General features: G+C 54.5%; 1 protein-coding gene and 1 long non-coding RNA gene across 2 annotated transcripts in view; one reads left to right on the top strand and one right to left on the bottom strand.

The window, feature by feature from the left end:
• The window catches only part of LOC116964075, an 80,150-nt gene that overhangs the window by 31,334 nt on the left and 26,277 nt on the right, over positions 1-22,539 (bottom strand). The window lies entirely within an intron of this gene.
• On the top strand, positions 1,211-5,870 carry SOX9 (SRY-box transcription factor 9). Its single transcript, XM_042802673.1, has 3 exons — positions 1,211-2,140; positions 3,199-3,452; positions 4,117-5,870. Exons 1-3 carry the CDS (start codon positions 1,710-1,712, stop codon positions 4,902-4,904), a joined length of 1,473 nt encoding a protein of 490 aa, XP_042658607.1. The 5' UTR covers positions 1,211-1,709; the 3' UTR covers positions 4,905-5,870.

Raw genomic sequence — 22,539 nt, 5'->3', positions numbered from 1 at the left:
CCAGCATCCCTGATATTTCATTCTTCTGGGCACGGAAAAGCAGTTTGCTGCTAAAAACGCAGCGACTGTATGATTCACTATAAAGAGAAATATTTGCATTTATCTAGAGATAACCCTGGAAAGCTCCCAGTGTTTATTTGATTTTTGTTGTTTTGTTTTGTGATGGTAAGAGTTGGTCAACTCGGCAAAACTTTGGGGGGGTGGGGGGGGGTGTGGAGAAGGGAGGAGGCCCCTTTCCTTCCCCCCCCCCCCCCCCCCCCGCTGAGCTCCAGCGCAGGCTCCATCACCGCCCCGCGGGGCAGCGCGGCCGCGGGAAGGGCCAGACGGGGCCGCCGGGCTGAATAATGTTATAAAGAGAACTAAAAGGAGGGGAGAGGATATTGGGGGGGGGGGGGGGGGGGGAGAAAGCGGGAAGGGATGAGCGCGGGGGGACGCGCCGGAGCGCGCACACACCCCCCCTAAAACAAAAAAAAAAAAAAAACAAAACAAAAAAAAAAAAAAAAAAAAAGGGACTTTGGGATATTTGAGGTGATCCGCGCCCCACGCACTGCCCCGGCAGGGGAGGAGCTGCGGAAGGGTGCGGAAGGGGGGGGGGGGGGGGGGCGCAGGGGGCGCGGACCAGCCCCCCCCCCCCGCGGGCGCGCAGCGCTCCCCGCCCCCTCCGCGCCGTTCCTGGGCCTTTGGCGCCCCCTCTGGACGGCGCCGCGCACCGCGCGCTTCGCTCCGCAGAGCCCCGGCCACCGCGCTCCTCCGCGCCCGCGGAGAGCTGGGAGACGGGAAAGAGCGGGGGGGGGGGGGGGGGAGAGGACGGGGGAGGAGTTTCCAGCCCGCGCTGTCCCGCGGAAAACCCGCAGGGATTTCCCCGCAACCGTTCCGAGAAACCAGAAAACGCGGCGGCGGGAGGAACGCGGGGGGGGCCATCCATCCGCCGCTCCGCACCCGCGCTTGGTGGCGCTGAGCGCGGAGGAGGCGGGGGGGGGGGGTGTGCTCACCGTCTTTCCGCGCACCCCTCTGCGGCCACCCCCCCCCCCGGCCACCCCATGCGCGGACGCTGAGCGGCGGCGTTTGCGCGGCTCGGAGGCCCCGCCCCTCGGCGGCGGCGCAGCCAATGGCGTGCGCGCCAGCCCCCGGGGGCCGGCCTCCCATTGGCCGAGCGCTCCCGAGCCGAAATCGCCGCGCAGAGTATTTATTCCCGCGCCGCGGCGCGGGCCGCAGAGCCGCGCTGGAGACCGGCGGGGCGCGACCGGCCCCACGCTGCCCACCCCGGCCCCACGCCGCCCACCGACGGCCACCCCCCGGCCCACGCCGCCCACCCGCTCTCGGCCTCCCGCCACTCCGGGGTTCTGGTTTTGTGTTGGGTTTTTTTTTTTTTTTTTTTTGGTCTTTTTTTGTTTTGTTTGTTGTTGTTCCTTCCCGTCCTTTCTCTCCAGCAACTTGCAAAAGTTTCTTCCCGCCCCCCCCGCTCTCTTTTTTTTTTTTTTTTTTATTTTTGGTGAATTACAGGGGTAGGGAAAAATAATAATAATAAAAACTTTTGCAAACTTTTTCCAGCTTTCTCCCTTCTCTCCCCAGCCGGGCTTCGAGCTGGTGGAGACTTCGTCTCGTTTTACTTTTTTTAACCCTTCCCTGCCCCTTAGCCACCTGATTTTATTTTTTTTGTTTTTTTTTTAATTTTTCACCCCCTGCTCCCCCCTCTGCCACTTACTCGCATGAATCTCCTAGACCCCTTCATGAAAATGACAGAAGAACAGGACAAATGTATCTCCGACGCCCCCAGCCCCACCATGTCGGATGACTCTGCCGGGTCCCCCTGTCCCTCTGGATCCGGCTCGGACACGGAAAACACCAGACCCCAAGAAAACACCTTTCCCAAGGGTGACCCGGACCTGAAGAAGGAGAGCGACGAGGACAAATTCCCGGTGTGCATCCGAGAGGCCGTGAGCCAAGTGCTCAAGGGTTACGACTGGACCCTGGTCCCCATGCCGGTCCGGGTGAACGGATCCAGCAAAAACAAACCCCATGTGAAAAGACCCATGAACGCCTTCATGGTGTGGGCACAGGCGGCCCGGAGGAAACTGGCTGACCAGTACCCGCATCTGCACAACGCGGAGCTCAGCAAAACCCTGGGCAAACTCTGGAGGTGAGTGCGGAGGCCGGGCTGGGGGGTGAAGGGGGGGCTGCAGCCTGCAAAGCCTGCTCTAAGCCTGTACCAGCAGTCAGAGGAGGTGAAAGAGGAGGGAGAGGATGGTTTCAAGCCAGGAAAACTCACTGAAAACTTTTGTATGTGCTGGCAAACTTGTTTGGCGTAGGAGAAGCCAGAATAGTAGGGGAAAAGTAGGGAAAGTAATTCCCTGTGGCCACTTTCTGGTCTTACAAGTGTTTTTTTTTCCCTTGAGCAATGCCCCGGGTGGAAGCTGGCCCCACCGGGCAGGGGGGGCGCTGGCAGAGCCCCCACCCAGCGGAGCCTGCCTTGGCGTTTGTTTGTTTGTGCTCTTGTCCAGAGGAAATGATGGTTTTCTGGATTGCATCAGCTTGGCCCGGGAGGAGAAGCGATGCGGGGCAAGGGGGGGGGGGAGGGATGGGGGGGGAGACGGCAGAAGCCGGGCGCAGGGTGAGCGCCGGGATGCGCTGCCAAGCCCCGGGTGGGTGGGTGGGTGGGTGCGATGAGTGGCGCATGGCTGGGTGCCCTCCGACTTCCAAAATAAGGCAGGGAGGGGAGAAAAACAGAAGGCAAGTGAGTCACCTGGCCGCCTCTTACTCTGTGACTGCAGAAGGCTGGGGAGGGGGGGGGAGAGCGGGTGGGGGGGGGGGAAATCCTAAATTTGCGGCTGGTCTTGTGGCAGGAGGAGAAAGCAGACAGGGCTGTCACCTAAAGCACCCCGGGGATGGGCTGTGCACCCTGGCAGGGGTGGCTGGGGGGGAGGGATGAGGGGCAGACCCTGCCACTGCTCTTGCACCTCTTGTTTGGCCATTGAAACAATCGGGGGGGGGGGGGGAGGCAGGGTGGAAGGCGGGGGGGTGACAACCAGCGTTGGGTGACAGGGGGTTCAGCATCGGGGAGGGGTTTGCTTTGCCATTCGAGGGGGATGCGGGGAGAGGCTGGGGCTGGTGGTAGTGCTGTGGTGGGGGGAGCTGCAGCCCCTCACCCCCCCATGTCCCATGTGTGTGTCCCGTCCCCCCCCTTCCCCCCCCGCCCAGGCTGCTGAACGAGAGCGAGAAGCGTCCCTTCGTGGAGGAGGCCGAGCGGCTGCGGGTGCAGCACAAGAAGGACCATCCCGACTACAAGTACCAGCCGCGGCGGAGAAAGTCGGTGAAGAACGGGCAGTCGGAGCAGGAGGAAGGCTCCGAGCAAACCCACATCTCCCCCAACGCCATCTTCAAGGCGCTGCAGGCGGACTCCCCGCAGTCGTCCTCCAGCATCAGTGAGGTGCACTCCCCCGGGGAGCACTCGGGTGGGTATCTGCGACCCCACGAGGGGTGACGGAGGGGGTTAAGTTAGGGCTACCTAAGAAAAGTTGCATCCTGACCCAGGCTGAAATTGGGATGGGGGAAGGGAGGGGGGGGGGGGAAAGACGCCAAAACACCGTGAGGAGGGGACGGTTGGGATGGGGGAAGGGAGGGGGGGGGGAAAGACGCCAAAACACAGCGAGGAGGGGGACGGGGCAGAGCTGCCCACGAGCTTTGCTTGTACCACGGGCACACAAACACACGTGCCCACGTGTGCAAGCCCCTGCAGCCGCTTCCCCCCCCCCCCCCCCCCCCCCCCCCCCGCCCCTCCAGCCAGCCCCGCTTTGCCCATGGGAAACGTGAATACTTTTTTTTAAAAAAAATAAATAAATAAAAATAAACCAAAAGCTGGCCCCGCTCTTGCGGCTTCTGTCTGAAGGCTCGGGTAATTTTACCCGGCGGGGTAGATCGGCGCTGATGATAGGGCTCGCGTCTGTGTTCCTCGCACCTGGAGATGTTTGTGTTACCCTACGCAACCGCTTGCAAAAGCACCGCGCTGTTACCCGGCCGGCCCGCGGGTTAACTATTAATGGGGTTATCGGGGAGCCGCCGGAGCGACACCCCCCCTTTTCACGCCCTCGCCTTTTCCTTCCTTCCTTCCTTCCGCAGGGCAATCGCAGGGCCCCCCCACGCCCCCCACCACCCCCAAGACGGACGCGCAGCCGGGCAAGCAGGACCTGAAGCGGGAGGGCCGCCCTCTGCAAGAAGGCGGCCGGCAGCCGCCCCACATCGACTTCCGAGACGTGGACATCGGCGAGCTCAGCAGCGACGTCATCTCCAACATCGAGACCTTCGACGTCAACGAGTTCGATCAGTACCTTCCCCCCAACGGTCACCCGGGGGGTCCGGCCACCCACGGGCAGCCCGGTCAGGTCACTTACACCGGTAGCTACGGTATCAGCAGCACGTCGGGGTCGCAGAGCGGGGGGGCTGCCCACGTCTGGATGTCGAAGCCACCGGCGCAGCCACCGGCGCAGGCGCCGCCGGCGCAGGCGCCGCAGCACGGGCTGCCGGCGCTGAGCGGGGAGCAGGGCCAGGCGCAGCAGAGGACGCACATCAAGACGGAGCAGCTCAGCCCCAGCCACTACAGCGAGCAGCAGCAGCACTCCCCGCAGCAGATCAACTACAGCTCCTTCAACCTCCAGCACTACGGCTCCTCCTACCCCACCATCACCCGCTCCCAGTACGACTACACCGACCACCAGAACTCCAGCTCCTACTACAGCCACGCCGCCGGGCAGAGCAGCGGCCTCTACTCCACCTTCACTTACATGAACCCCACGCAGCGCCCCATGTACACCCCCATTGCAGACACTTCTGGGGTCCCCTCCATCCCCCAGACCCACAGCCCGCAGCACTGGGAACAGCCCGTCTACACACAGCTCACCAGACCCTAAAGCCAGGTTAAAAAAAAAAAAAAAAATACAGCAAAAAAAAAAAAAACAAAACAAACAAACAAACAAAAAAAACCACAAAAAAAAACACAAAAAAAAGTACAAAACAAAAAAAACACAACGCATTGAAAAAAATAATAATAAAAAAAAAAAAGCACGAAAGAAGCAACAACAACAGAGACTTTTGCCTTCTTTGAAATTAAAATAATAATTACAATGAAAAAGACACTAAACTTAAAGCTGGCGGGGGAGGAGAGAGCACCTCGAGCCTTCTGCACTACAGCATCCTCCAGGAAGTGGCCAGACCGCTCCGAGAACCAGCAAAACTCGGTACAGACTTTCCAAGGACTGGACTTTAACTCTGTTTCCAGGGCACAGTGTGGAGATGAGATTCCTAACCAACCAGCTCAGCTGTCTGTTCTCTGGACTTTTGTAATGATTTTTTTTTTTTTTTTAGCAGTAATTAAAAAAAAATGAAAAAAAAAATGGGGGGAAAAAAAAAAAGAGAAAACTCAGAGTCCTCTGTGAGGAATATTCTCTATTTTAAATATTTTTTAGTATGTACTGTGTATGATTCGTTACCAATTTGAGGGGATTTATACATATTTTTTAGAGATTTTTTTAAATGCTCTTATTTTTCCAACAGCTAAAAAAATGACACTTAGTGGGGCAGTCCTAGGTTTTCTTGCAGTCAGAGGTATTTTTGTATAGATAAGTGTCTTTTTTTTTCTCTAAAAATAAAAATAAAAAAGCAAAACGGCGTGCTTTTAACTGGGAACAAAGCTCTGTTAAGCGGCCAGCGTCAGGCTTAGCGATGACCAGCCCTGCAGCGCGCGAGACGCGAGCTGAGAGCGCGTGGGGACGAGCATGGGAGAGGCTTTATTTTTCTAACTAATAGCAAAACCAGCCAGGAGGAGATTTTAACTTTATTTTTGAATAACCTTGAGCCTTAAGAAAGAAAAACAAAAATATTTTTAAAAAAAAAAAAAAAAAAAAGACAGCCAGAAGTGCTGTTGAGAAGCCTTAAAAGCAGCCCTGTGATAATCACTTGTCCCCAGCTCTGCCCGTCCCGGGGGCTGGGGGGGCTGAGCTCGACCCCTCCAGCCCCCCCAGATCAACCCCCAGCCAGATGCGACACCCGTCCAGGGGCTCCTCTCTGCTTGCGGGACATCACAGATACTTTAAATTATTTATTTTATGAGAAGAGCAGGTTTTAATCACCATTTTCTTTTTTTTTTTTTAATCTCCCTTCTATTTTAAGTCCTTTCAAAAGCGATTGCATTTGTCGGAGCATTATTTGGAAGGTAACCGTGCCTGTTAAATTATGGTCTAAACTGTAACCAGTCCTTTATTTATCTCTTTAATTCTTTTTTATTATTATTATTATTATTCTTTTTGGAATCTGTGTCCTGGGTTTGTACAAACTTGTGCTCTTCCTTTTTTCTTTTGTCTTAAGGATAAACTGGAAAAAAAAAAATAATTTGTACAAACTGAAGATTGCAAATGTAGCGTATCACTGAATCATTTGCCTTGTTTTCTGCCTCAGCTCTCTGGGACACACGAGCTCGTGCGAGGACGAGACCCAACGCCCCGGCCGTGCCGCGGGGGCGGCACCGTTTTAGCCTTCCACCCCCCAAAACTGGCTTGAGGTGGGGACACTGACTTTGGTGAAGCTGTGGCTGAACAGTTAAGGATTGCTTTTTAAAAAGACAGCAAACTTTTTTTTATTTAAAAAAATGATATATTTGTTAACATTTTTTTTTTTTTTAGGGATTCAGTAGAAGAAAAAAAAAATCTTAAAGCACTCTTATAATATGGCATCTTTCTATTTCTGTATAAAAGCAGATCTTTTTAAAGTATTTCTGTAACTTAAAAGACCTGTCATTTAAATCATATTTTGTCTTTAGGTAAGTTTGTTTTGTTTTGTTTGCAAGATCCTTCTCTTTGTGAAACTTACCTTTTTTTTTTTTTTTTTTTGTATATTATTGTTTGCAATAAATATACAGTGTATTAAAAGTTAAACACCCCACCACCGTCTGGTTTATTAACAGCCTTCAAGCAAAGCCGGGTCCATTCTGAAGCCCCAGGTTGGGGTTTGGCTTCACTGTGGGGGTTTGGGGTGTATCCCCCCTCCCCCCCCCCCTTCTCAGTGTGGGACCAGAGTCCCCAGCAGCCGCCCCGGGGGGGGGGGGGGCCTGGGCAGGGTGGGGGGGAAGTGGAGATGGACAAACCCCCACTGGCCCTGGGTGACAGTGCAGGGTGTGACCTCAAAAGGTGACGACTGAGCTCCAGCCGTCCCCAAGCCACGCTGGCACCCGTGTGGGAAGATGCTGAGCGTGAGCTGGGGGGGCGGGGGGGGAGAAGAGCGGCCCAAGGTGGGCTGGGCTGTCAGGTCCTTCTTACAAAACTGCCGCGATTCTCCCCCAAAAGCTGAAATCCCCTGAAGAGCCAAGCGGGACACGTGTCATCCTCCGAGATCAATGTCACGGCTCGTCCCTGAGCCCCCCCCCCCCCGCCTCGGCCAGGAATTCTCTCCCATCAAACCCATCCCAGATAAACCAGTGCTCCCAGCTCGCCTGGTCTGCAAACCCCCCCCTGCTCCTCAGGAGCAGCTCACGGTGCTCCGGGCGACCCAGCTTTGCCACCTCAACCCCCCCCCCCAACACTTAACCCTCTGCCCTGGGGCACAGCTGCGCTGAGCTTTGCAAGTCCTCAGCCCCGCTGATTTCCGACACCGAGAAACGTCCACCCGCTGCCGGCATCACCACCGAGGCGGCTGGTGACAGCACGAGTCTGGGCAGGTTCCCCTCTCCCAGGGCGCAGTTATCCCTGTACGAAAAAATCTGCAAAAACATCACGGCTTGACCCAGGCTCCGCGTGGCAGACGCAGCTCGCAGGCGGCGGCCCCACGCCGCCAGCCGAGCGCGTCGTGGGACACCTCGGGCCCTGGTAATAAATCCTACCAGGCCAACCTGATCCAACATCACTTTGCCAAGAGTTTATTGTCTCCAGGCTCTTCTCCCTGGCCAAAAAGCCCACCGCCCACCCCGGCGGGGAGACCTGCTCCCCGGGGCAGCCGGGCTCACCGCGGGCACCTCGCTGCAGAGCACAAAGAGCTCACCACTGCAATGCAAAGCCTCCGCACCGTTGTAAAATATTTACTCTCGCTACAAGTAACACTTAAGCCAATTAACTGAAAGGGATTCATTTACTTTGTGCATTAGTTCGGGTCAGTGTCACTATTTACCTGTGCAATCAGCCACCGCGGCTGGTGGGAACGCTTTGGTCCCAGCCATTTTTTCCCCCCGCAGCACGTGGCGGGTTTCCCCTGCCCCGATCGGACTTTGCCCGCTGCAAGTTTTGGCTTTGCTGCTCCTTTTGGAAAGAAGAACAAACGCAGCTCCCGGTGTTATGGCGAGGAAGAGCCCGGGAGCCCCGGCAAGAGCTTGGCAGGCCCGGCGCGGCACAATTCAATAAACCAGTCCCCATCTTTCTTGATGCTTGTGTGGGTGGGTTGGGCTGTTACCCAGCGGCGAGCTGGAAAACGTCCCAAAAATGGGACAGCCTTTGCCTGCCTGCCTCTCCGGGGGGTCTGGGCTGGAGGGACCCTTTGCATTGCCACCCCCACCCCCACCACCCCCCCCCCCCGTCTCCCCTCCCAGTTTGCACGGGGCGCAGCGAGAACCGGAGCGGGGCAGAGCGGGGACAATCCCGAGCAGAGAGGGGTGCAGTGAGCCCCAGCTGCTCTTGGGGTCTGCGGTGACATTTCTGTCCCGACACAGCCGTGCTCAGTTCCCCCCTCTCCCCCCCCCCCCCCCCCCCCCCCCCACCTTCCAGCCGGAAGCATCCCAGGGATATTTTCCTCGCAAGAAACCAAAAGAGCAAAGCTCATGACCCAACCCTGGACCTATAATTTCTGCACTGTTTACTTATGGTGTGGGCTTTAATGCTCTTGGCCTCCATTCGGGAAAGCCAAGCTGGACGCGGGTCCCTGGGCAGCTCCGAGCTTCCTGCCCACCCACCGCCGGGGCTCTGCCCCGCTCCGGGGCGGGGGGGGCGAGGGGGACACCAAGAGAGGGAGAGAAAAATGCTGGAAAAGCTGCAAAGCTTCAGGGCACTTTGTGCTAGAGAGCAGAGCAGGAAGGGTGGGGGGAGAGGGGGGAAAAAAAAAAAAAATTAAAAAAAAAATAAAAAATTAATTCAAGGGAACTCTGACAATGCTGCAGGGCAGGTTTGAGCCACAGCAGATAAGAGCAGGCGCAGGGACAGATGTGCACCGGGGCTGCTGCAATGCTGCGCGGCGGGTCGGGGAGCGCCGGCAGCGCTGCGGGCAGGGCTGGGGGGGGGGGGGGGGCGGGACAGGCAGAGCCCCCCCAGCTCCTGCTGAAAGCCGCAGGGTTGGGAGGGTGGTGGGCAGAGCGAGGCCGAGGCGTGCGGCTGGCTGCTTTCCCCTCTCGCAGCGCTGTATTTTGGCTTAGCGCTGAGTTTGCTTTTTTCAACGGTTCGGGGAGGAGGGGGGGGTGGAAATAAGGAAATTTTAAAAAATAAAAAAAAAAAAAAAAAAAAAAGGACAGGGAGAAAGTTTCAAAGCAGCCCTGGGGAGCCCCATGGCACACCCCCTCTTCTCCACCCGGGTCCCTGTAATGCCCCGTTGTGCCGGGCTCTACGCCCGGTCAGCTAAAGCCACACACAGCTCTGTGTGCCGGCCGCCTGCAGCGGTGTCAGCTGCTCAGAAATGTAGCTTCAATTTGCATTTCCTCAGCCAGCTGTTCATGTTGACATCGTATTAAAGCCGGGGCTTTCTCCAGGAGAGAAGGCAAGATCACAGCCAGCTGTGTGCCGGGATCCTGGGATCGACCGCGGCTCCTGCCCAGCTGCAGCGTTTGGGACATGGGAGAGTGATATATCACAGCAGAGCCAGGCTCGCTGCGAGTCGACTGAGATTTGCTAGGGTTTCTCTTTCCCTTTTTCAGGGCCCAGTTCCAGGAGTCAGGTGGTTAAATGAGATGGAGATTTATATGTCAAAGTGAAAAGAGCAAGCTGGGTTTTCCCCCCACCCCCTGCACCTCAGACGCTCAGCAGCTGGGACTCCCCAGTCCCCACCAGGGAATTGCTGCCCCACCAGGAGAGGTGGCTTAGGAAGGTGGGGACAAACACAAGCCCCCTTTTCTCTGCTGACACCAGCAAAATTTGACTAAGATGCTTGGATTCGACGCTTAAACCCATCTAGAAAAGGTGGGGGGAGAGGAGAGCTTAGCGACACAAAGCACAAACGGGTCCGAGGAATCGGAGAGGAGACTGAAAAAAAAAAAAAAAAAAAAAAAGCCTTAAATATCTCATCTCTGCCAAAGCCTCCTGCCTTCCAGGCTGCCTCGAGTGATCGGAATTGCAGTGCCTGGGCCGAGGGGGCAGGCGGGCCCGGAGCAGTTCGGGAGGGATGCGGGTGCCAAGGCTGCACCCGTGCGATGCTCTGGGCTGCTGCCCCCTCCACCAGCCCTCACCCCGGGGGGGAGGGACTGCACCCACGGGCTTTGGGTTTGCCCAGGATTAACCCCTCTGGAGCAGGAACGGGATATTATCGAGTGGCCGATCACGGCTCAAGCAGCAAAGCCCAGCGTCGCCCGCCCGCCCCGCAGCCCCCCAAATTCCCAGGGACGGGCCACAGACACCCCAGCTGCTCGCATCAGCGTGGGCACAGACATGCCGTAAGTGCTACTGTAATATAAATAATTGATCCTAAGGTGCCTCGGGGGCCGTAAAGACCTCGATTGTTAGCTCCTTGGGTCAGAGCCCACCTCTTTACTACGTGTTTGTACAAGGACTACTCTAATGGGGCACTGAGCCGCAATTGGGGTCCTGAAGTGCTATTGTAATACAAATACTAATCATGCAATAGCCGTTATACAAGCAGCCCCTGCTCAGGGCTGAGCTCCGAAGGCTCATAAACCGGGCAAGACTCTATTGAAGTCAACAGGAGCTTGGCCCACGCGCAGGGAGCTGGATCAGAGCTGCTCAGCCAACCCTGCGGCTGTGAAATTCCAGTTTAATTCTGCGTGTGTGCGTGCTTCTGTGTGTGTGTACATGCGTGCACGTAGAGGCTGAGACCATCGAGGGCGAGTAGCTCGAGCTTTGAGACGCGTTGTTTGTAGAGCTGGGGCGGGGAGCTATTTCTTCATTAAAACAGAGTCATGTTTATAAGAGGCTCAATAAAAATCGTTTGAAATAAGAAAAAAACAGTAACTATACGAAGGGAAGGGAAACAAGCCTCCAAATTCACATTTCTAATTAATTACCTGCCTGGGAGCTGCTCTCAGTTTTCAGTGACTACAACATTTTACAGGGAGAAAGTCTGAGAGCTCGGTCTGTGCAGCTTACGAGCGCTGTAACCGCAGCGCTCCGGGAGCGGAGACGCAATAACACGGCTCTTCAGCCCGACAAGAGACGTAACCAGGTCCGGGGGCTGCCCAAGCCAGACAGATGCAGCTATTCAGCCTGGAAATAAGTAAAATTTTAACAAGGTTGTAGCTCTGACTTGAGGAAACCCACAGGCTGAATAACGTGTGGCCATCCTGAGACAGCCACGTGCAGAAAACACCCACGCGGAGTCGGAGCCGCAGAGGTGCCGGCGTGAGCAACCAGCACGGTGACAACCCGGCCCCATCCCCTGCCCTGCAGCAGGTCAGCTCCAGCCCCTGGATCCGACATCACCTCCATCATTCTCCTTAAAAATCCCATCGGGATCTGCGCCCCGCAGACTCCAGATCCACGGTCTAATTTCCCAGCGTTTCAGGGGACTGGTTCAGTCCCCAGCCTGGAGTTTCCTTCAATACAAAGTGAAGTTTCTCGCTACTGGAAAGGATTTAACCCTCGGTGCTCGAGGTGACAACGTGGCTGTGGTCCTTCAGCTCAGTGTAGGCAGGACGGTGCTTCTGCCCGGCAGCCCAACCAGGTCCCCTGCGTGCCCCAAGATGTGTCAAAGAGGGGAGAAAAAAAAAAAAAAAACAAAAAAACAACAACGCTTTACATTTGATTTTTCCTTCCCCCAATGTGGGGATTAATTACACACGTTGTCTGGGCACAGCCCAACTATCACCAAGCAAAGTCTCACTCCATAAATTTTAAACTGCTAATAATAAGGCTGGACAGGAGTTTTAAAGCTTCAGTAGACAGTTTACAATTAACCTACTCCTGTCAGCTGGAAAATCACCTTACAATGTGATTCCAGTTCACGTCTGACTCACTTTGAGTTAGAAACTGCTTTTGAAACCCAGTAAACCTGTCGTGCAGAGCCAGGAGGAAGGCCCGAGGGGCAGAGTTTCAGCCCAGACCTGACCTGAATTTCTCACAACGTTGGGGCAGGTTTTCTCCAGGGCATCCCGCAGGGCTGCCAGCCCAGCCTTTGGGAGCTGGAAACCAGCCTCCCCGGGTTTTGAAGCTCTTTGGACTCATCCCGGTCAAGTTTTTATCATCTGCTCCAAAGGGACACAAACCTGGCTCAACACACCTTTGATTTAGCAGTTGCGAGGCAGGTGAGGGAGAAGAAGATGGGAATTTTGAAGCCCCAAGCTACCAGAGATGCACAGGGGATGATAACCCGATGCCGTCGTGCCGTGGAGCGTAGGACGTGGCCACCACACCAGCCCTGTTGCCTCCTGACTCTCCGTGGGCTTTTTCCGAGCTGTCCAAACTGGGAGGTGAAATCCATGAGTTGGAGCCCCCATCCCAGTGGTCACCCCCCAACCCGAGCCAAGCCGACCAGGCACACACGGACATCCCTACAGTGCAACGACGGGTTACATCCCTATAACTCACTTGTGTACGATACCCTCTTCTCCCTCTTTCACCAGCTCACAACTTTTTAAAGATAAAAAACGTACTGCAAAGAAAGTACAGAGTTTCTTTGGTGAACAGCATGTGCACTTAGGAAAGCTTTGGCATCCAAAACACCCCACTTGGAGCCCACAACCTTCACAGACCGAGACCTTGGTCCTTACTGCCCACAACCACAAGGTGAAGCTTCAAAAAGGTCCCATCTGAAATATCTTTAAAAAACCCCCGATAGTGAATTGCATTAGTGAGGAGTAAATTGGAGGGGGTGGGGGTGGGGGGGAGACACCCAGTCATTTTCTGTGATTAAAAGGCAAATTTTATTCCTCTAGAAACTTGGAAGCAAATGTGGCGTTGCTATGGTTTCACACCCACTGGCTGGAAATGACAATATTAGCAGGGTGACCTGGTAATTAGAAACTGTGCCCCCAGGTCAGACTGCGGAGAAAATAAAGAGAGATTACGGAGTCCTAAAGACACAGCATAATGCTGCGGGCTCCTGGGCTCCCTACCTTTTATAACCGGCCCATTTAAATGCAGATTATGACTTTCCACCTGGGGCTGCTAATCTGTCTCACAGCCAGATCAAACAATAAGGCATCTCTCCGCACTGTGGGGCCAGGGTGCTTTCGAGCTTGGTCTGTCATCAGGTCTGTCAGTCTGTCTATCCCCCTTTTCTCAGGGTAAACCCCGGAGTTTTTCATTCGCAGATGATTATTTTTCCACTCTGGATGTTTACGTCCTCCTCTCCCTCCCCCAAACCCCAACGATCTGGAGCAAACCAGGCTCAGATTTTCCTCTCGGCGATGCAACAGTAAAACAAGGGAGAGCAATCAAGCTCATTAGCATTGGGCTGGCATACACTCAATTTAGGGGGGAGGAGGATTGCGCACTGCTACCGAGATGGCAGGAGGGTGATTTCAAGGAAGCAGGTGGCTCCTCTCAGCCCAGCATCCCTCTAACGGCACGAGGAAGACTCGAGGACCCGGAGTCGCTCCCCACCCAGCAGTTCCTACTGGACTCAGCCGGGCGAGGGTGGGCAGATGCGTGTCATCCCCACGGGAGCTATTGGCCCCAGCGCCCGGGCATTCCCACCACTCCAGCCCTTCCCCGATGAGCTGTGTCTCGTGGGAACAAGCAGCATCAGTGCCATCGACAGCGTTTGTAGATCACGCTGCGCACTGAAGGATGGGGAAGACGAACCCTGTGTGTCTGAAATAGGGTGGGATACCTGTGTAACAAAGCAGGGAAAAGGCTCCAGATTCCAGCACTTGTTCTGGTCCCCAGCTTGCCTCAGCCATCGGCTTGACGAGCCCTTTGGTGCACAGAAACACCCAAGGAGAACTATCCGGGTAGGGTAAGCGTGGTTCATCCCTGCCACTCTCAGGTTGCTTAGCCCGGGGTCTGATCAGGGAAAAAGCAGCCAAGGTGTTTTCAGCTGTGTTTTCTTTGGAGGCAGCTGCTGGTGGTGGCTGGGTGGGGACTGTCCTCAGCCAGGACTCGCAGGGTACACAAGGAGGTTAGAAAGAAACAACGCAGAAGCGATCCCTGTAAGCTGGACGTTAGAAATACATCCCCTGTTTTAAACACCAACAGAGCAGATAATGCCAATATCATTAAATCCAGATGACTACATCAACACCAAAAGAAAGGGAAAGGTTTAAGCTCCTTAGTCTCTTGCACCTGGCTCTTTAATGCTCTTCATTTTCATTAAGTGAGAGAGCATTTCAGTGAGGGCTAATAACAATCCTACACACTTAGCAGCTTCCATCCATGCTCCTGTCATATATTTTTTCACAACCCAGGGCAGGTGTCAGGTGTTCTGGTCATCAGGCACCTTCTGCGGCTCTTCTGAGAGAGCCAGGAATTCTGTCTGCTTTGCTGAAGATGCCAAACACAAGGCCTCAAGACCCAGATTGTCCTACCATGAGCCTGTGACAGACCCTGGTGTAACATGTTTCTAGGTCCCACTCCCCCCGTCTTGGATGGAAACCCAAGCTCAGACAGATCCATGCGTGACCAGTTTCAGACATTCCCCATTCCAGAGCCACCTCAACCTTCTCAAAGTAGGAGACAAAAAGGGAAAACAGTGCCCAGAAAACTCGGGAGGACACAGCAGAAGATGCTGTCCTCCTCTCATATTCCACTCTTTGCAAAATGCTCTTAGCAAAGATAGGAAGGAAAAGTCAACAGGGCATCCTTGAAAAGAGCCCAGCTGCCCTTGGGAAGATCATCCTCTGAATGCAGCTGTGGGCAAAACCCTTCGCTTCCACCTGGCTTTTCTTCAGCCGTAAAATAGCAATTGCTTCTTGTAGCTATGCTAGAGTGATAAAGCAAGGAGGACAAGAGAGTGCTGGAGCACAAGGAACTGGGAACACAAGAAAAGCATGACCCCCAAGTCTTCCCACACACACCTCTGCCATCCAGGCAAATCTGAGCTCTCCCATGCCTCAGTTTCCCCCCACCTGACCACCCAAGGTCCAGCTGCACTGCACTGCAAGAGCAACTCTCATTTGACACTTGGATATCAGAGAGAAACCCAATTTTGCACCAGATCATTGCAGGTATCAGCACTGCAGAAGTGATTTCAGTCACCTTAGTCCTGCGGGCAGCAGAAGCCTCTGAGGTCCGGCACAGGCATGTCTTACCACCGAGAAAAGACCCCAATAAAAAGTCAAAGCTGAGCCTTATTAGCTTCATACTTGCCTTCCTCAACCCCTCTGCTGCCTCCCGTCCCCTTTCCTCGCCCCCTACTTCTCCTCCCTTCCCAAACTGTCATGGTTTATTTTGTTTGGGTGGATTTTCTTTTTCTTTTCTCTCCCTGCCCCTCACAAACAGATAGTTTTCCCATGGAGATCCAGCCTGCTCTGTGCCTATTAGCATCCTCGTGCATAATTAGAGCCCAAGGCATTGTCATGCAAAGCAGCCTCGGATGACAACACTTCAGCCTGGACGACACAGAAATGCTGTGAGGAAGTTTCTCACACTGGTTTTAGCCAAGGCAAACTGGACTGAGCACGGGTTTGAGATTTTAATTAATTGATGGGTGCTGGGGTCCTTTCACAACCCCACCGCTGCACGAGGAAAGAGCCACAGCCACCCATGGGCTCCCCTGCACCCATCCAACCGTGGGCTTCACATTTTTGTGTAATACTTTTAGCTCATTAAAATAAATTAAAACCCCCCACCCCAGGCAGCCACAGAATCATTTCCCACCAGCCACAAGGGACAACAGGGCTCAACCAATGTCTCCGCTGCAGCAACGTGTCTCTGATGGGCTCTGTCCTCCACCGCTCTCCCTAACAGTTCACGTGCAGCCAAAAAGCCTCAAAAAGATTTTTCTGCTCCCAAATCAGCGTCTTCAGGGGTCTTCTGGCTCCATGGGTCTGCCTTGCCCCAGCTGGATACTGGTGGTGTCCCTCGGGAGAGTTCACGCAGGTTGGGAGGAAGACGGGTGAGCTGGCCCAGGACAACTCAACGGAGGAGATAGGCTCGATGCTGAGCCCAGCTCAGCCAAAGCCACCCTCACCCAAAACCTTCCCCTTCTCAGCTGCCACCTCCCGCCTTCCTAGGGCAGCAGAGGTGAGCTGGTGTGGGCATGTAAAAGGCACAAGGACAGAGGAGCCACATTTTCCCAAGGGCCAGAAATGCTGTCAATTAGGAGGAGCAGATTTTCAAATACCTTCAGCAGAGCCAGGAGAAAACACCCCTATCTACCTACCGGGCTGAGAGCAGCCACATTTGCCATATGGCAGAGCAAAAGATCAGCTCATAAAGGGAGAATAAAGGTAAAAATATAAATAGAATCTAAGAAATACCCAAGTCCCATTTTCAGAAGGGATTTAACTTCCTAATGAGCAAAGTCCCATTCTCTTGCAGGGGATCTGCACGCCATGTGCAGCAGTCACTTTTGCAAAGAGCTTAAGAGCCTCCAGTCGGAAGATTTTGCTCCAAGGGAGAACGTTTAGAAGCACTTTATCACTCCCCAAAACGCTCACTGCAAAAAACACGCCACATCTGCTCCCTCCTGCCCCACACCTGGCTGGAAAGGGTTGCTTTCCAGCACTTTGCAGGCAAACCCAAGATGCCCGTGGCCACTGAGTTTTTAACTTTCATCACCTGCTTGTGGCTGGCGGGGGATGGCCGGGCTGTGTAGGGACCCGCTTGGACAGTGGAGCCAAGAGCTCTGACAGTCCGGCTCCGTGCTGCCTGCAGCGAGCTCGGTCCGGGCCCGGGAGGCAAGGTGGGTGGTAGCCCAGTCCCGGGCAGTGGCTCCCTCCAGCCAGCCAGGTAGCCCTCGTGCCTTCCCGGGATGGCCCCCCGCTTTGCTGAGCTCTGCCTTTATCCCCCCCTGTGCCGCTGCACCTCCTTAAGCAAAGGCGCAGCCGAGCTCGCTCTGCCTGCATCAAACAGCATCGTTCCTGCCTCCCCCAGCACCATTTTGGCAAATACCTTGGGCACATTTGCTACAAAATGCAACGGCCCCTCCACAAACAGCAGCCCGGGCAGGCAAGCAGCCTCTCTCCTGCCAGCTCGCTGCCTGGGGTCCCAAATGTGCATCCCTGTGAGATCGACACCCACCGAAGCGGCAGAGGCCAGAGGGGCTCCTCCACACCCGCCAAACAGAACAAAGCAAACCCAAAATCCTGCCCTGAAGCATCAGTAATTCATCCTGGAGCGGTGCCGTACATCCAGCAAGCACAGGAGCTTGCAGCAGGGCTGGGGGGGGGGACACGATGTCACAGTGGGGTCTGGTCAGGGGCAGAGAGGAATCCCAGATGGGGTTTCCATCTACTTTCTTGACATCTAATAAAAACCCCCCAACGAGAGCCACCAAAAGGTGAAGAAGTGGCTGAGTTCAGAGTGGCTCTGGGCAGCGCAGTCGGGTAATTGAAACGTGTTGAAACGATTTGGGACGCTTTCGGGAAGGTCAGAGATTAAGACACCTGGCAGGGCTAATCCTTCCTTGAAGCAGCACCCTGCAAGCGTTTCCCCGCCGCCCCCCCCAAATGCCAGCTCCTCTGCTCCCCCCCACCAGCTGACGTGGGTTTTGGCACCAAGGTTTCAATGTCTTTTCATATCCCTTGACCTGCTTTGCCAACGTTTTCTGTAACAGTAACAAGAACGCTTTTGATACAGAAATTTCAGAGAAAACCTGTGGGAAACGGGGGCTGCGGGGAAGGACGGCATCTGCTCCGAGCCACTTCTGGTTATTATTTTTGCCATTCTTTGCCCTCCCTCACACTAACCCTTGCTCAGTGAAGGTCAAGATTGCAAGCGTCATGCATATGCACCGCAGGAAGCTTCCCAATGCACCGTAGACAGGACCTCGCTCTACCTGAGCATCCCTGAACTTTCCTCACGGTGCTCATGACCTTCAGAGCCCCAGGCATCGCCCTGACCCAGGCTCCCGCTGCAGCAGGTTGACTCACGGGCAGTTGTGATCTCAGGGGGGAGGTATTTGGGACATTTCTGAGGTGCCCTGGGTTTAACTGTTAACCTCCAAGCTCGGCTTTTTGATTTCACCCTGGGAATTCGCCCTCCCTCAAAGCGGAGCCCGAAGCAGCGGCATTTAAAATGCGGCTGCAGAAGTGAGCAGGCGTGAGTCAGCGGGAGGAGGACGGGGATTTCTCCCAACCTCATCCTTGGAGGATGCCAACACCCCGCAGAGCTGCACCAGTCACAAAGCTAGTGATTTCAGCCAAAAATAGAGCTGAGGGCCACCCTGTTCATCAGTGGGTTGTTAAAGGATCTGGTATTCATTAACAGTCCTGCTGGGCTGTGTGTGCCTGTGTAACCTCCCCCGACGTGACCCTTCCCTGAAGGGAAATAGAGAATGAAAATGCGGTGAAGGAGCCAGGGGCGGTACAAACACCCGTGTGTCCACCCCTGCGTCCCCCTCCTGCACCCACCCACCCTAAAACGATGAGACCTTGGCCGAAGGGACACCGTGACCAACCTAATACTGAACGCCGCAGCTGATGCTGGAGCTGCCTGGTGGGCACACGCGTGGGACAGGGTGCTAAAGCAGCAGAGGGGAGACCGCTTCAGCCACGAGACACCAAAAAAAAAAAAAAAATTAAAAAAAAAAATTAAAATGAGTCGGATCCGCTTTGAAGGTGGCATCGTTTTGTTCAGAGACCTCCAGGGGCTTTGTCCCTGACAGCCACCGACACGGCCACCACGCCGGCGGGCCGCAGGAAACCCCCCACCTCCGCGGATGCTCGGGGCCGGGGAGGTCAGGCATCGCTCCTGGCTGGAGCTCCCCGGCGTGTTTGCTTTGCCTGCCCCCAGACCCTGCCGCAGCAAGGCAGGCAGAGCCGGCAGCCGGGGCTGACCCGGCCGGTGACCCATAACCAGCCCGGCCGAGCCCCTGATTGCAACCTTCTGGAGGGGGCAGCAGGCTTAGCGTGTTCCTCGGGGACGGGGAGCATGCCAAGAGGAGCTGCCAGCAGCGCTTCCCCCCCGCCCTGGGTTTAGATGGTTTGGTTGACAAGAGCCTCCTGCAAAGCCGGGCGAGGAGCGGAGGGCGGCAGGGCATGGTGTCCGGGTGCAAATCTCAGAGAGTTTTCTAAGGGTAAATTCGGGCGAGGTGGCAGCTCAGCCCCTGGGGAGGGAGCGAAGGCCCAGGGAGGGGGACGAGGGCATTGCCAACAGCTGGGGAAAAGGCGCAGAGCAACGATGGAGTGGGACAAGGCCACACTGGGGCCTCGGGTCGCAGCTCTCCAGGGAAAGCCACTGCAGGCGAGCCAGCAGCAGAGCCGCAGAGCCAACCCGGGTTTGCTGCCCATACCTGCTCCCGCACATCCCCAGAGCACTGCTGTAGGGGAGGTCACGGCCAGGGAAGGATCCTGGAAATGTCTCCAGTTCACCAGGATGCTTTTCCAGCTCCTTGACAGGAGAAGAGATCGCTGATCCCTTTCACCACCCTTGTTATTTTAGCAGCCCTTGCCAGGAAGATCTCTGGTTTGCTTCCTGCAAGGCTTCTTTCCTGGGAAATGATTTTGCAGCAGGACAAGATCTTACACATAAGTAGATCACACAGGGTCACCCCACCACAGGACAGAAAGGAGTTGGAAGATAGAGCAGAACAACGCAAGTTCCCGATATCCTCCTAGTCAGCTGCTCTCTTCATTCAGTTTGGAAAGTGAAAAAATAACCCAGAGAAATTAAATATTCCCTAAAGTTAAACCTCCAGAACACTTTAACTTTCAGCAGTTCAGAAAATGACAAGTCTTTGTTTAGACTTTCTCCTAATTCATATTTTATACAGGCCTCTCATAATCCATACTCAATCCATCTTCCTTCTTATTTGTTTTCTCTTTCCCCCTCCTTTTTTTTTTCTTTTAACCTGTTTAATCCTTTTAAGTTCAAGGATTTGAAAAGTAAATACTATAAAAGATGAAAGGTGCATAGGAGGAAATCAACTTTGATAAGAGGCTTTTATGGCTTGTAAACCTTATTCCGGCCCTTTGGCTTGAAAGGCAACACTAATTTTAAGAGCCTTATGCAAGCCTCACATTGAGCTTAAAAAAAAAAAAAAAAAAAACCAGCACCAGCCTAGAAATGATGAGCAACTGGCAAAGGGTCTTCTCACCACAGCGAGCTGAAGGCCTGCTGAAAGTTGGACAGCCAACAACAGGACAACTCTGGGCTTTGAGTTCGTTTGCAGGAATCCAAGCAACAGTGGAAGCAACTTCTCAAAAGAGAAAAAAAAAAAAAAAAAACAACAAAACCTAAATATTAGGATTAGTAGCACTACCCTGAATAAATTGCTGCTGTGATAGTCTCCTTAACTGCAAAGCCACGGCAACGAAGTCTTGCACCTCCAACCCACCCCTCCAGAGCAAGGCACGCCGTGGCTCGGCGCCGCGGGACCCCTGCCCAGGTGGAAGCAGCACTGAAAGCGTTAAACAGCCCCACGGACAGGCTTCAGCCTCCCCCATCCCAGACCCGGGTGCAGCTCTGTCAGGGCTTGGCGGAGCTGCTCCTGCTCGGGGCGGAAACACGGAGAGCCGGGGGTTGCGCAAGAGGAGTGTTTGGATACGGAGGGAGAGACCGTGTTGTTTGACAGTGTAAACACGCGCCTGCAGCGCTTGCTTGAACCCAGGCCACAAGACTCGAAGGGGGGGAACGTCTGAGCAGACGGACCTGAGCCCAGGACAACACCTCTGAGCAGAGGATGTCCCATTCCAGGTGCCCAACGCTGAGGTTGGGACTGAAGAGCCACCACCCTCTGCCCCAGCAAGCCCTTGGTGCTGGGCACCGCCAGCAGCGCCGTTACCCCACTAATAAGTCACCAATAGGTGGGTGCCTGCAAAGTGGGGTCACTCCCACGTGCTCCCTGGAGGTGACCAGCCACCACTCAACGTCAGACTGGGCTTTTGACAATTGCTCCCTTCCTTTGACAAGCGAGACAGCTCGCTCCTGCACAAGGTCCTGGCTGTGAATTGCTCCAAAATGGATTGCTGGCGGCTGAATAATTAAACCAAGGAGCGAGCGGCTGCAATCATCATCACCTATAATGCTGCTTACACAGAGGCAGGCTTAGTTCTAATTAGCATCATGAGTGGGAAGCTCATGCAAAGCGTTATTACGAGGGAAATTAGCTACAAGGCAGAAGAGGGATATCTACCAGGAGACCGAGGCTGGTTCCTCGGGATGCTGCTCTTCCTAGAGGCACCCAGAGGTTCAGCGGTGTCTGAGTGTCACAGCACTGGAGAAGGAGCAGCCCGTTAGTCGAGGGAGAGGAAGGCACCAAACATCAGATTATCACCTTTCAAATACTCGGCTGGAGACTCTTTAGTGGCATGACAGGTTTCGATTCTTGCGGTGACACACAGATTCCCACGGTCTGTGGAGCAGGCCAGGAGAAGGTTATACCCGTCACCCCATAGCACAACACGGTGGTGTGCTCTTGGCCGTGTGCGGAGACAGACTGACACCTTCCCCACGTTATCTCTGGGTGCCTTGCATGCTGGGTCCCATCCCAGCTTCGGGTTTTGAGCCAAATAACTATAATAAAAATCCTCTCCTGCAAACATACGCTGTCTCTGCACAACCCCAGAGCTGGAGAGGAGTTTGTTGAGCCACTCCTCTGACATTTTAGCCTGAATTTGCATCAAGAGCTACCACAAAAGAAGGGAAATAATAAAAATTCTACTCAGCCACCATGAAGTTTTTCCAGCAGGCTTTGGGTCAGGCCCTGCATGTGTTTTTGGGACCGCCTGGTGCAAGAAAGCATGAAGAAAATATGATCATTTTTCAGGCAAGCCCAGTGCAGAGCTAAGACCTCCAGTCTTAGCAATGTGGCAACTTGGTTATGGTGCCAACGAGGGTCAGTGCGCTGAGCTCCAGCACCCCGGCAGAGGGAACGGCCCGATGGACCCAAACTAACAGGATCTGTGGGAGTTTTGCACGTGGCCTCCGCTGCTGATGAGCAGCACATTTATCATAACCAGGCGGAAATCTGGGCTCTCCTCTGCAGGCCAGTGGAGGCACAAATGGGAAGCAACAAATAGTTTTTAATGTAAATATTTTCCAGTCTAAATAAGCAAAATGGGTAAGGGGTGTGAGAAAATGTGACAGGCAGAGAACTCGGACTTAAGAGAGCTTAAGGGATTTACCCCAGCTGCCAAGTGGGGACTGAAATCTGGATTTCTGGATCTCAGATCAGTTTGATCCCAAACCCCTTCCTACACCGCTGCCCCAGCCGTCGGGAACCGTTCCTATGCGAAGGTCAATCCAACTGCAATTCTAATCAACCCCCTTGCAAGCACCAAGCCAAATATCATTACAAACACTACTTGGA

Source organism: Tyto alba, unplaced genomic scaffold, assembly GCF_018691265.1.
Source record: "Tyto alba isolate M040663 unplaced genomic scaffold, T.alba_DEE_v4.0 Super-Scaffold_39, whole genome shotgun sequence".
In the NCBI taxonomy this organism is placed as follows: domain Eukaryota; kingdom Metazoa; phylum Chordata; class Aves; order Strigiformes; family Tytonidae; genus Tyto; species Tyto alba.
Note: the sequence above shows the minus strand (reverse complement) of the source record. Positions and strands in the feature narration are given on the sequence as shown.